The sequence below is a fragment of the Solanum dulcamara genome, chromosome 3 (genome assembly GCF_947179165.1).
Source record: "Solanum dulcamara chromosome 3, daSolDulc1.2, whole genome shotgun sequence".
Lineage (NCBI taxonomy): Eukaryota > Viridiplantae > Streptophyta > Magnoliopsida > Solanales > Solanaceae > Solanum > Solanum dulcamara.
In genome coordinates this window covers 80,564,545-80,578,062 of record NC_077239.1, presented here as the reverse complement: position 1 = coordinate 80,578,062, position 13,518 = coordinate 80,564,545, and the positions used below count along the sequence as shown (strand labels likewise).

General features: G+C 29.7%; 1 protein-coding gene across 1 annotated transcript; it reads left to right on the top strand.

Annotated features, from left to right (window-relative positions):
* The first annotated feature begins 10,019 nt into the window (after positions 1-10,019).
* LOC129881913 (ethylene-responsive transcription factor ERF062) lies at positions 10,020-11,823 on the top strand. The gene is made up of 2 exons (XM_055956029.1): positions 10,020-10,487; positions 10,878-11,823. The coding sequence occupies exons 1-2, from the start codon at positions 10,066-10,068 to the stop codon at positions 11,659-11,661; spliced, it is 1,206 nt and encodes a 401-aa protein (XP_055812004.1). The 5' UTR covers positions 10,020-10,065; the 3' UTR covers positions 11,662-11,823.
* The last annotated feature ends 1,695 nt before the right edge of the window (positions 11,824-13,518 follow it).

Genomic DNA, 13,518 nt, shown 5'->3' with positions numbered 1-13,518 from the left:
AAATTAAGTTGACCAAAAGCATACATGACAATTGCTTATACTATTAAGAGTCGTCTGGTGTGAGGTGTTTTATCCTTTGTTTGGTTGGAGGTATATTTTAGACAGTTCTGAAATTATTTATCCACCATTTATACTTTAGTGATGGGATAAGTTATTCTATATACATGATGAAATAACTTATTCCGGAATAATTAATCCCGGGATAAGTCATTCCCAACCAAACGACCCCTTAGAAAGTTCAATCAACGCAGATGAAGGGGAGCCTCTAAAGTTGGAGCACCAGTAAGGTTGTTTTCGTATAATTTATAGGTCACAAATTTGAGTCATGAAAGCAGCCACTAGTACTTGTATTAAGATAGACTGTCTACATCACACCTCTTAAGGTCCGACTCATCTTTTAATCTTGCGTGAATATGAAATGCTTTATGCATCGAGCTGCTTTTTTATTATTATGGCAGATGAGCCAGGAGAAGTATATACCAAAACCCTTTAATTGTAGGCTTGTAACTGAAGCAATTAGAGAATAAAAGAACATGCATCTAACAAGCAAAGATGAGCCTTTTTCCTAACATTTATTCTCATTCTCACTTTATAATAATTAGTAGTAGTACATTGGTTGTGGAGTTTGTGTTTTGTATTGTACATTATAAAGAATATTTTATGCCATCGGCAGGTAAAGTTGACCTACAATAACAAATAACTCGCCATATCTTTCCAAGTTCGTGTAAAAAATCAATTCATTTTGATTCGCCAATTCAGCTCTATCTAAACTTGGGTTGATTTGTGCTAAAATAAACAATCCAAACTAATACATGATGAATCTTGATTTTTTTTCTTCTATTTGAAGTGTTATATATAACCATAAAAACTTTGCTTGGTAGGCGCTGCCTACTCACTCGGACAATGCTCTAAACACGAAAGTGTGCAGTTCCGCCCCCTTCTCCCATGATATGCACACATCACAAAAGAAGAAGAAGAAGTAACTAATAGAAACAAAGATTAACATGGAACTACTTTTTCATCATAAAATTGCACGTTTTTACCTTTAAATGGGTTAATTTTTAGTTTTTTTCCCCTTCATATGACCCGATCTTTAATTTTTGCACTTAAACAATCGAACTAATGCCTAGTGGGGGCATAAGTTTTCTAGAAAATGAAGTCATTTCGAGCGTCACTTATGAAATATTATGATACAGTAATATAAACTAATGTCCCTGAAAAAGTTATTCGTTATGAGGGACATAAATTAAAGACCAACACAAAATAGGGGCGGAAGTGCAGATGACCCCTATTTCATTGCTTGGATATGGGCCAGGACATTTTGGGCCAATTATCAGCCTAATTTTGATTCATTTGGTGGCCCAAACTTAGTGATCCGTTTTATTTGGCCCAAGAACATGAATGGAAGCCCGACAAAATTTATCTTATTTTCAAAAAACCTTTCTAAAAAGATATTTTTCACAGAAATATTTTCTTAAAAAGTTAATCTTCATAGTGAAGAAGATATAATAAGAGACAAATGAGTCATTGTTGGATCTTCTTCTAATTAAAATAATATAGTAGTCAATCTTAATGATGCAACTTCTGCATAAATATTTTAATTTGGTGGCTAAGAAAATAATTTATTGACATGTGAATATATGTATATCTAATTTCAACTTGTGTATTACAAAATTGTGGAAAATAATATTCGTTTATTATCCTAAACATATTCAAATCATCTTTAGAAGAAACCAAAAAAATGTTTCTATCTTCTATGTATACAAGTTACCAGGGCCCATGCAAGCACATACTCAATATATGTCATTTCATCTGTCTCAATTTATTTGGCACATGCAAAATTCGAGAGCCAACCAAATTTTTAATAATTTTAAAAATATTTTAAGTTGTTATTGTGATTTATATAGTACCATTTTCATAATTTTAAATACTTTCCATATTAAAAAGGAAAGTAAGACAACTAAATTGAAATGGAGAAAACACTAAATATAAATAGAGGAAGATGAAGTAGAAAGGCAAATTGATCAATTCAAGTTGTTCACATTCTCTCCTAAATATTTTATATGATTTTTAAATATTTTAAGTTGTTAATTTATGTGAATTATAATACTTTTTTTAATTCTCAAATAATATATGTTACTCCCTCTGTCTCAATTTATATGGCACAAGTGAAATTTTAAGAGAAATATTTTTATATTATTAATCATAATGATTTATATTACTATTTTTTACATACTTTTTTAAATATATAACATAATATAAAGAAATGTAAGATAAATAAATCAAAACGAGCAAAATACTAAATATAAATGGAGGGAATTGAAAGAGAAGGGCAAATCGGTCAAATGATCGACGGACCCTAAGCTCCTCTCATTCTCTCTTATATAATAGAGTAATACTGACAACAACAACAACAACAACATATAGAATATAATTTTATAAGCAGGTATTGAAAGAATAAAATATACACAAACCTTATAGTTTCGTGGAGCAAGATTATTTCCGATAGATTCCTTATTCAAGTAAATCATTTTAAATTAGTTTGAATTATGAAATACGGAAATGAAGGAGAATGTATTTATATACTAACATCATAGGAAACTAATACTCCCTCTATTTCAATTTATTTGTTTTACTTTATATTTTCAGTTCATTTTTAAAAAATAGACCTTTCCCTTTTTGATAGTTTTTTAATATCAACTTTCCACATGACATATTTAAGATCATAAGATTAATTTATTTTTTAAACTTTATGTCAAATTAAAATCAGATAAATAAATTGAAACGAAGGGAGGAGAAGTATAGGGCTATAGCCTATAGGCAAGAATAAGTAGGCGCAAATGTGGTCGTAATGCTTTTCCTAATAACGTGCAATCCATACCACTCATCATATTTAGGCAATATGTTAAAGTTCAATTAATCTAATATTTATGTTTTAATCAATATTATCATCTTTAATACTCCTATTGATTATGAGATAGTTAATTATGCATTGATTTTTTATTCTTTTTTGAATTTAGCTCCGAATAAGATGGAATACCAACCTTTCGGCATGGTACTTATTATTTTAAAAAAAAACAATTCTCATGTTAGGTTGATCAATTTTTTTTATTTTTTTTATAGGATAATAAATTTATTAAAAATGAAGAAAATAATTTTTCAGAATCGGGAAAATAAGTTTTATAAGTGACATCTCCACTTATTTTGCTAAAAAACTTTTTTCAAGAATGACATTTTTCTTTGTATTGAACATAGCCATATTCACTTACTATAAATTCTTTCTAAATGCTCTTTTTCTTTTTTAAAAAAAGGAATAAGTTAAAATGAACAATTTAAGTAATGTTTCTTAATTTAATTTATGGTCCTTAGTTACTCTTAGATTACGAAACACTCGATTCCTTCCTTTTTTCTTTTTAATTAATATTACTTTTGTTTGCACTTTTTCTAAATATTATAATTTTTGTCCTTCATCTCTCATAAGCATGCCTGGCAATAAATTGCAAATAGGTTCATTATTCAATTCAAAAAAGAAAAAAATACTTAATAAATAAATACTTCAACCATCGCAGCACAAACAAAAATACTAGGTGATTTCTTTCAGTATCTTACTCTTGATGGATAGAATTAACAGTCACATATTGTTGATAGAAGGTGATAAATATCTCATAAAACTAGTTAAGATGCACACAAGCTGACTAAAACATTACCAGAGTCATTAAAAAAGAATACGTTCAACAACAATGGAGTAGTTGCATTAATTTGGATTATTATAGTCTAATTCTCACATAATACTTAATTAACAACCCTTTTTTTGTCGTTTAGGCTAAACTAAACAAACTTATCCTAGGATTATGAAAATGTCAATGGTGGAATGAATATGACACCCTCATTAAATTAATTAAAACTAATTAGCTAAATTGATATCCACTTTACATTTGTGGTCCAAATTTAAATTAACGTTGAGTTGAAAACATCGTGACATGTGTTGCGGTCCCATTTGTTGTCATCAGAATTTCAGCTTATCTGCCAGCTAATGGTTGGTCCATAATTTCTTTTCAGTAATATATTTTCCTAATTTTATTAGGTTTTACTTAATTAATTAAATTGTGTAAATAACCATAAGTTGTGTCTAATTGTTAAAATAACCAAAAAGTGCAATGGGTTAGCTTCTTGTTATAAAGTTAATAGCCAATGTTGGTGGAAGTCATGATGGTTTGTTTGTTCATAAGGAGTAATTTGGCAAGTACTACATAGTTTTCATAATAATATAAGATAATGTTTTTTTTTAATTGAACTAATTATAAAAAAATCGTTGCTGTATCTCTACGTATATATTGCCAAATGTACTTACATTTATACTCCAACAAGATTATAGTGAACTTAAAGTATTCGTAAAAAGAAAATATTTTACACAATCAAGTTACTTTACTTGCAATGTAATTACCGATAAATCTTTAGTTAGTAACTTGGTAAAATTATGAATTAACTTGCTATAAATTATATTACATTATATTGATGGTTGTAAAAAATCTACATGATGTTTAAACTTTTTGTTATAGACAATAGAAATCTGAATTTACACCTCAAAGAGCTCATTAATTATAGGGGAAGCGCTTCGATTCCTATCAAAGTTTAAGCTAATTTGCACATATGTTCCTTTTTTGTCCCAATTTCTAAAAGTTATTCAAAGATAACTTTTGAGACTGATAAGATAATAGACGCTTATCTAACGTAACATATATAAATTTTAGATAGTGGACAAATATTTAAATTTGTATGGTGGTTCATGTGGAAGAATATTACATATATGAATCCATGGACAACCATCACTCTGAAAGAAAATAATTTGGGGCTTGATTCATACTGAGAAGTCTCATATTGAGTAAAACACTTCTTGACAATGAGATTTCATAACAAGATTAAACCCAAAACCTTTTACTTGTTAATGAAGAAATACTTACCAGTTAATACTCTAAGCACAAATTTTATTGGTAACAGCCACAAGTAAATGTCCATAAAAAGTGAGATCATAATCTAAGTAATAGAATAAGAATAATTGCTTATTTTAGCCAAAAGCTAACAAGTAGTTCCACCACACAATTGTTTCTTTATAATTTTTATATTCATAATTAAGTTGTTAATTAAAAGAGCCATTATTAATGTATTCATATGCTTATAAAATTTTCCTTTGCCAAATTTGGATCTTGTCTTAGGGGTAAAGGCTATATGTTGTTGTTGTAATTTTTTGACACCTAAAAGTGCAAAGCATGAAGAATATTGCCAAAAATGTAGAGTGCTGTACAATAATTAAATAAAATTAGTTGTAATCATTAACCTAAATAACTCTCATTTGTTTTAACAAATATTAAATAGTTAAACTTCTAAAATATTCTTTCTTTCTGCGGTTTTGTTGGTTACCCCATCTTAGTTATGAGAGTAAATAAAATCTATAGACAAACTCCATTATTATGTTTTTTTTCCCACTAGGCGCTATGCGTCTTAACTCGTGCAGTACTATAGCTAACACGTAAAGTGTCTCGTTTGAGGATTATGTCTTCAAAGGAATTGACGAGGATCCACATATCGATGTAGTATGTGGTTTATTAAGGCTTGACAAACCGTGAATCCTATTGAAAGAGAGGAATGCGTATGAAAATGCAGACTTGTATGATATATGACTGTCTTTATATATAGCTCGTGACATAATGTGTTCAGTTAAGTCCTGCAATAAGCGCAACTAGTATTTTGTTGTCAGTAGTTTGAATTTGAATTCTGCCACCGATTATTAAAATCCCTATAGTTAACAAATCCAAATGAAGAATATCAATAATATGAAGCAATTCACAACAATTATAAAAAAAACAACGCATGCATGAACCTAAAAGGTGTGACTCAATGGTCAATGAAATGAGTTGATAATCATGAAGTTTCATATTTAAAAATTAGTAAAAGGAAAAATAATGTAATTTTTTTTCCACATATCCAAGTTTTGGTGGACAAAATTATATATTAAAAATGTGTCCTTCAAAACATTGACATGTGTGATAAAGATTAAAGCTTAATCAGTTAATTAATCATCAATTGAACGTATATACAAAATCATGGTCATGCTGAAGCTTGATGATAAATATATAGTAATTAATTATGTTGTTGGTGGTGGCATAGTGTCTAATATTATACCTAAGATAACATTAAAGATAGGTAAAAATTTAATAAAGCCGTCCAACCAAGAAAAATCCTTATCTTCACACTAGAGAAACTGAGAAAAAGAGATAATGGTAACATAGATGGCTATATAAATAAACTTTTCTTCATTGTCTACTTTCTTCCATTTAAGACAAGTTTTGGTGCAACGATAAAAGTTTTCATCGTATCATTAAAAGTTCACGATTTTAAAAAGCCCATTGATCGATAATTGCCTATTATATCTCAATAGGTTAATTATGTTTTCAACAAATTAATTGCCAAATATACTATTAACTATAAAATAGTGATCGTTAGTATGTGTCATCAGAAAAATATGTATAAAAGATTCAATATGATCCGATTGTAAACACCCCATATAAAGCAAAAATTTAGTGCATCAAACTTTTTTATATATTTTTTTTGAAGTATATATATTAACATTATTTGATGACAAAACTCAAGGCTTATTAAATGATTTTGTCTTTCTTTGTTGTGCACATGATTTATCATTTTACTGTTTGGTCAAGCTAAGCCACTTTCCACTACTCCACATGTCTAACCCTTTAGTTAATTAATTATTTTATATTAATCCAATTAAAGCAGTGGTTGTGTTACAAGGATGTTAATTAATTTATTCTAATCTGTCTTTTTGTGTGTTGTGTGAGGTTGAAAACTGAGAAAGGAATAAAGAAAAACAAATAAATAATTTAAATAAAAAACTAAGAAAGGGGAAAACAACTTTAATGAAAACATGGTTTCTTGTCTGGCTGCTCTTTGTTCATGACATATATATATATATATATATGTATATTATTAATAATTAAACTCATTCCTCCTAAGAAAAAAACTTCTATAATTGGACAATACTATGTTCTCTTCCTTACAATTTTTTTTAAAAGAGTTTTTACTCGATGTTCGGTATCTGTATTACGTTGGACATAAATAAAAATATATGATGTAGATAGATTTCTTTTTTATGTATATAATAATATATGTTAAATTCTTTGATTTTATATTTCTTTATATTTTGACTCTTCTTAAAGAAAATTCTGACTTCGCCACTATTAATATAATTAAGGGTATCGATTAATTCACGCTTGTATTGCACGAAACCCATTAAAGAAAAAAAATGTTATACCGAATCTTTTTTGGTAAGATTTTTTTTTATCTAGATTCAAACTCGAGAACTCTCGTTAAAGTTTTAGTAACTAAATGCTTAACAATTTATTTATGGAACAAAAAAATATTAGGGAGGTAGTTTTTTTTTTTTACAATTGAAATGAGAATTGATGTGGAATTAGGGAGGTATGCTTAGTATGAGTGACCACAAATCATTTGGATGTATAGTATTTAATTTATAACCTTTTTTTTTAAATGCCTTATTTGGACTGAAAATTTGACGAGTTGGTAAAAGTGTCTCAATGCTATTCTCAAAAGACACATAAGAGAAATGTCCTAATTTGAAAGTTATATTATTATTTAGTGTTAAATCATGTAAAGACAACCATGATTTCCTCCAACTAATTATTAACAAAAACATTATTAACCTCATTATCTCTTTTCCTTTTCTTAAAAATTCTTTAATTTCTCGGTCCATTATTACAATGGTCATGATAATATTAATTAACTGTTAATATAGTAGTAGGTTGAATGACTTCGGAGACCTCTGTACTTGGCTTTGTTTGTCAGTTGAATCCTCCTACTTAGCAGTTTGTCAACTGAATCCTTAAATTCATTAGAACACAACATTTCAAACCCCTCTGACAATTGACCGACTTATGTGGTGCTGAGTTAGATAAACGTGTGAAAGCACGCATTTTAAAGCTAGTACATACATAATTTTACATTAAAATTATTTTAAAAAATAATAATTAATTTTTTTTAAAAAAAATCATCTTCTTCAACCAATCCCACCCCACGCCCAACTTTCTTCTTCTTCAACCTAGCCTCTTCTGCACCCAATCCCCAAAATTCTTCTCCTCCAACCCTTTTCTTCTTTGAATTCATCCATCACACCCATTCTCCTCCTCCCCATCTTCTTCTTCTTCCTCAACTCAACATCCCATCTCATAGCCCCTTCGTTGGCCACCCCCTTTACCTCTCTAATTTTTAGTTTTCTAGATTTTAAAAATATTGGTACCATTGTTTATGTTAGTTAGTTGACAAACTGCTAAGTAGGAGGGTTCAACTGACAAATGAAGCTAAGTATAGGAGTCTCCAAGGTCATTCCGCCTATAGTTTAACTTGAAGTTTTGCTGGAAAAGTACCTATATAAAATTTGGAGATGATGATTAGGCCAGCTAATTAATCTTTCAGTTAACGTACATAACTACTATATAATATGAGTCAAATAATAATTATAACAATGACAGTCTGGTGTACAAAGTATCTCACGTTCATATAAAGTTTGTGAAAGAATTACATGTAAACATCTTATTCTAATGCACGAATCGAACTATAGGTTACACATAGACAATATTATCGTTGCTCCAAGACTCCACTTCAGTCAAATAACAATATTAACAAGAGGATTATCATATGGTTAATCGTTGCTTAGTTAGTTACTAATTATAACTTACTATAAGCTAATTAACTAATACTTGTTAAAAAGAGAAAGTAAAGTGAAGATACCATTTTCATACTCAAAAAAGAAAAGTGAAAAAGAGAATTGGTCATGTGCTAGTTAATGAAAATCACATGATCATTTGCTAATAAAACCAGGAAATGAATGCCAAAAACAATAAAGTAAATTAAAGCAAAGTTTTTTTGAGGTTATTATTATTTGTCTTTTGCAATCACTATCATGGAAGAATATGCATCCCCTCATGTTAAACCTTAGAAAACAGGTAACAATACAACTCATGAGTTGGCACATTTGGATTGGTTTATCGGAAAGAATATGTGAAAATGGGATGCACGAATTTATGTTTCTAAGACTTCTATCAAAGATCTAGATTTTGAAAAGAAAATTATGAAATTGTCATGATTTTTTTTTTTGAAAATAAAAATAAAAGAGGAAAGATGGTCCTAATTTTTTCATCTCTTTGGCATGCACCATCCGAAATTTATTGATCTGACTAATTAAATTTTGCACTGCCTAGGACATCTGTTCATATTGACTGATTCTCCTGATCTAAATATGCATCGTGTAGGAGTCAATAAAGAAGAAGCGCTTCCTATACAAAGAGTTTTTTCACTTTTCAAATTTGAAAATCACTGATCTAACTAATCTGAATTTAAACTGCTTACAATATTCGTCGAAACCTACTGATCCAGCTAGTGCGAATATGCATCGTGTAGAGCCCAATAAAGAAGAAGTGATTCCTACTAAGAGTTTCTTCTTTTTCAAGGCTCGAAAGTCCCCGATTTGACTAATCTAAACTCACATCACTTAGGGTATTCATCGGGACTTACCGACTTGATTAATTAATTCAAATACGCATTACGTATAGCTTGATAAAAAATAAACATTTCTTCTTTTTCGGTGCTTGAAAGCCACAGAGCTAAAGTTAACACCGTTTGTGATATCCGTCGAAATCTATTGGTCTGACTAATCTGAATTTATGTATCACATAGGGCCCACTAAAGAAGAAATGCTTCCAACCAAGAGTTTCTTCATTTCTAAGACTTAAAACTGAGACTTCTGATTATATATAGATGGAAAAATCTCAACCATCTAACGACACTTCCTCTTTAATGGTCCTATTTTCCTATTGACCCTTTATTAAAGTGCCTCCTTAGTAATAATATAATCTTGCTTGTGACTTAATATATATACCACAATCTCTGCATTTTGTAATATCATTTAAATTCTATTCTTCATCATCTCTTCTCTTTTTTTTTTCCACTACCAATCTACACACCTTTATTGGATTTCTCATGGAGAATCAGTCTCTCAAATCAGAATCCTTCATGCAAAAAGAATTGCCAACTTGTTATAAACAAGTAGCCATAGAATCATTATCAAGATTTTTGGGAGATTTAAATCATGAGAGTTCTATAAATTCTTCAACAAAGTTTCTTCCTCTTAATTTCCATCAAAATGGATCATCATCATCATTATCAACTTCTTCAAGTTCTCAACATCATCAAGATCAAGGGAATAACAATATTATCCCTATAAATAATTTTCTTGAATCCTTTCATCATCATCATCAAGTTCTTGATCATCATACATGTTCTTCTTCTTCACCAAGTTCACTACCAAGTAATTACCCAACTTTAGGGTTGTTTTTGCAAGAGCCTTCCATTTTAGAGATTTCAAAAAGGGCAGCTGAATCTCTAAGAAACAAGAGCCACAAGTATGATGATGCTAATTCTTCTTTTATTTATTTGCCATCTTATTCACTAATTTATCTTAATATTCAAAGTATATAGTAGTATCAATTTGAGTTTAGTAGTACATATTTAGACTTTCTGGGATCAGTAATTCTACTAACGAAATTCAAAACATGTTAGAATGCAACATTTTTTACTTATCAATGGAGTTCAAAAAAGAAAATTAAAAATAAATATATATATAATTTTATTTTTTTTCAATGAAGGGGATTCAGTTGTACCCCTTCTCTATAGGTAGCTAGGATGCATGGATCCCAATATAGTGACGAAAGAAGAAATTACATAAATATGTGAAATTACGATATATGTTCTTCAACCTCTGAAAGATATTTTTTTCCTTCATGTTTTGCCAGATCATCATCCGCGGCGTTATTCCCTATGTCTTCATCACTAGGTCATGAAAGCCAAATTCATTATCAGGAGACTGCAACTACAAATTCAACAAATTGGTTGAAAATGAATCAAACCATAACAAATTGTACCACCACAAAAGGTTTTAGTGATTATTGGCTTAGCACTACAAAAACTCAACCAATGAAATTCAAAGGATCATCAAGAAAATCATCACTTATTGATTATGAAAAGTCTTCTTCTTCTATGATCGTGTCCCAAGGGAAGCTTTTTAGAGGAGTAAGGCAAAGGCATTGGGGAAAATGGGTGGCAGAAATAAGGTTACCAAGAAATAGGACAAGGGTTTGGTTAGGAACATTCGATACTGCTGAAGAAGCTGCTTTTGCTTATGACACTGCGGCTTATATGCTAAGAGGTGATTATGCACACTTGAATTTCCCACATTTGAAGAATCAATTGAAGGCTAATTCCATCAATGGGAACACAGCATCACTCCTTGAAGCGAAAATTCGAGCAATTTCAGCACAATCAAAAAAGGCAAATAATAATATTATTGATCGCGATGAAATTAAAATATCTCCAAAAGGGCTATCAGATGAAAATTCAACGATCAAGAACGTGATAAATCAGAATCAAGAAAAGGAAAATAATTCTGAGAAATTAATGGAGATTACTAAGGTTAAGAATATTAATCAAGAAAATGTTGATGGTGTTCAATTGAGTAGAATGCCATCTTTGGATATGGACATGATTTGGGATGCACTTCTTGTTTCTGATTTATCATGATCCTCAATTGATTTTTATTTTTATTTGATTTTGACCAACATTATTTCAAGATCAAAAGCATACATGCATATAGTTGTTTAATTTTATTTTTTCCCCACTTTTTGGAAGATCATGTAGTGACATTGGTTGGACTTATTCTATATTAATTTGTTGTTCAAGTGAGTGTTCATTATTTTTTTGATCATGTAACTTTTTTGTTTTGTTTTTAATGGCCATAAGTTTGTTTTGTGTGTGATTTATTATTTGTTGTAAAGGAAATATTCAAGTTTATTAGGAAATAGATGTCTTCGTGTGATTTATAAAAATAAGTTCGAATAGTGAAATCAATAACGAATGCTTATCTTATTAGGATAAATTGTCTATATTACATTCTCTTGAGATGCGATCCTTTCTTAAATTGAATCCCTGGAATCAAACATATTAATGCTTAATTATGTGAATACATGTTGCATAGGCCTTCCTCGAATCCAATCCTTGGAATCAACCACATTAATTGATGCTTTTATGAGGATAGGTTGCCTACATTACATTCCCTTAAAATGCGTCTCTTCCTCGAATTAAGCATGTGGAATCATTTAACGATGCTTACGTGAGGATAGATTGCATTGAGAATGCACCTCTTTCTAAAATCCTTTCGTAAATGCATGATGTTTCGAACATGAAAAGGGTATCTGTGATAATCAAACACAGATCCTTTAGACTGAAAACCTTCTAAAGAGAACTTCCTATAGAGCACTTAGTAAACAACAAAGCTATAATTATCAAAGAGTGGTCAGTTGAATACATTTACTGTATATATATGTTAAATATTACTAATTTTAGAAATATTTATTAAATTTTAATTATTCTTTGCGAAATTCTTAAATTATTATTTTCATTTTAAAAAAAAAACAAATTTCTTGCCCCAATTGCTAAAAGGGGGGGGGGGGGGGGGGGGGCAACTTCATGCGTAGAAAGAGAAAAACTAAAGTGTTTTTGTGTAGGATTGTCATGAATCATGATGTTCCAACTTATCATAACTTGTTCATCATCATCACATTGTGCTAAATTAGTTGACTTAGGGATTTAATAATTACTTGTTTAATTAAAAACTAAAAAAAAATATCAAATTCAAATATTTCTTGTTTTAAAAAGTCAACCTATCTCAAGGGGTTGACTTTTTAAATTTTATAATATGAAAAAAATATTCCCATGCTTCTTTGTTCATATATGTATTAAGTGACTTTATTTTAAAAAAACAATTCTTTAACAAAAATGCCTGTTCTTATCTTTCCTTGACCTTTTTCTTGATTATAGAAATAAATAAAACTTATTATTAGGTCAAATCATGATTTCGAATTAAATATATTATTTGTTTTCTTCATTTAATTTGAGTGTAGGACAGTAGGAGTGGAGATAATGAAACAATTTCACAAGTTTGATTTTGACAATTTCCCTTATGTTATTTCCAAAATTTGCTCGTTTGGATAATATTTGGTCGAAGTTTTTTTTTTTTTTTTTAAAAAAAAAAGTGGATGGTCAAAAACACACACCTAAAGTATCTCAATTTTTTGAATTTCATAACTGAACTATTAGGTGTACGTGAATTTCCTACCTGATCTATCACCAACTATCTATCAAAACATACCCCAACTATCAGGTGTGTGAGTTTCTTACATAAAATATCACCATAGTTCAAGTAGGAACCGAAATGCCTTTCGGGATATTCCTCAATGTCCCGGATATTCACGGAACGTGAGAAGTAGATGATTAATCATCTGTTTTTGGAAATTCATATTCACCTAATAGATCTGGTTCCCTTCATCATCTGGGTTCGAATCCTACTGAGAGGTCCATTTTTCCCTCCCAGATGATCGA

Excerpts from the sequence above, each read along its gene's own strand:
- LOC129881913 (XM_055956029.1), top strand. The coding sequence starts at position 10,066 with ATGGAGAATCAGTCTCTCAAATCAGAATCCTTCATGCAAAAAGAATTG. Across the intron at positions 10,488-10,877 it reads CTAAGAAACAAGAGCCACAA|ATCATCATCCGCGGCGTTAT; the intron begins GTATGATGATGC and ends ATGTTTTGCCAG.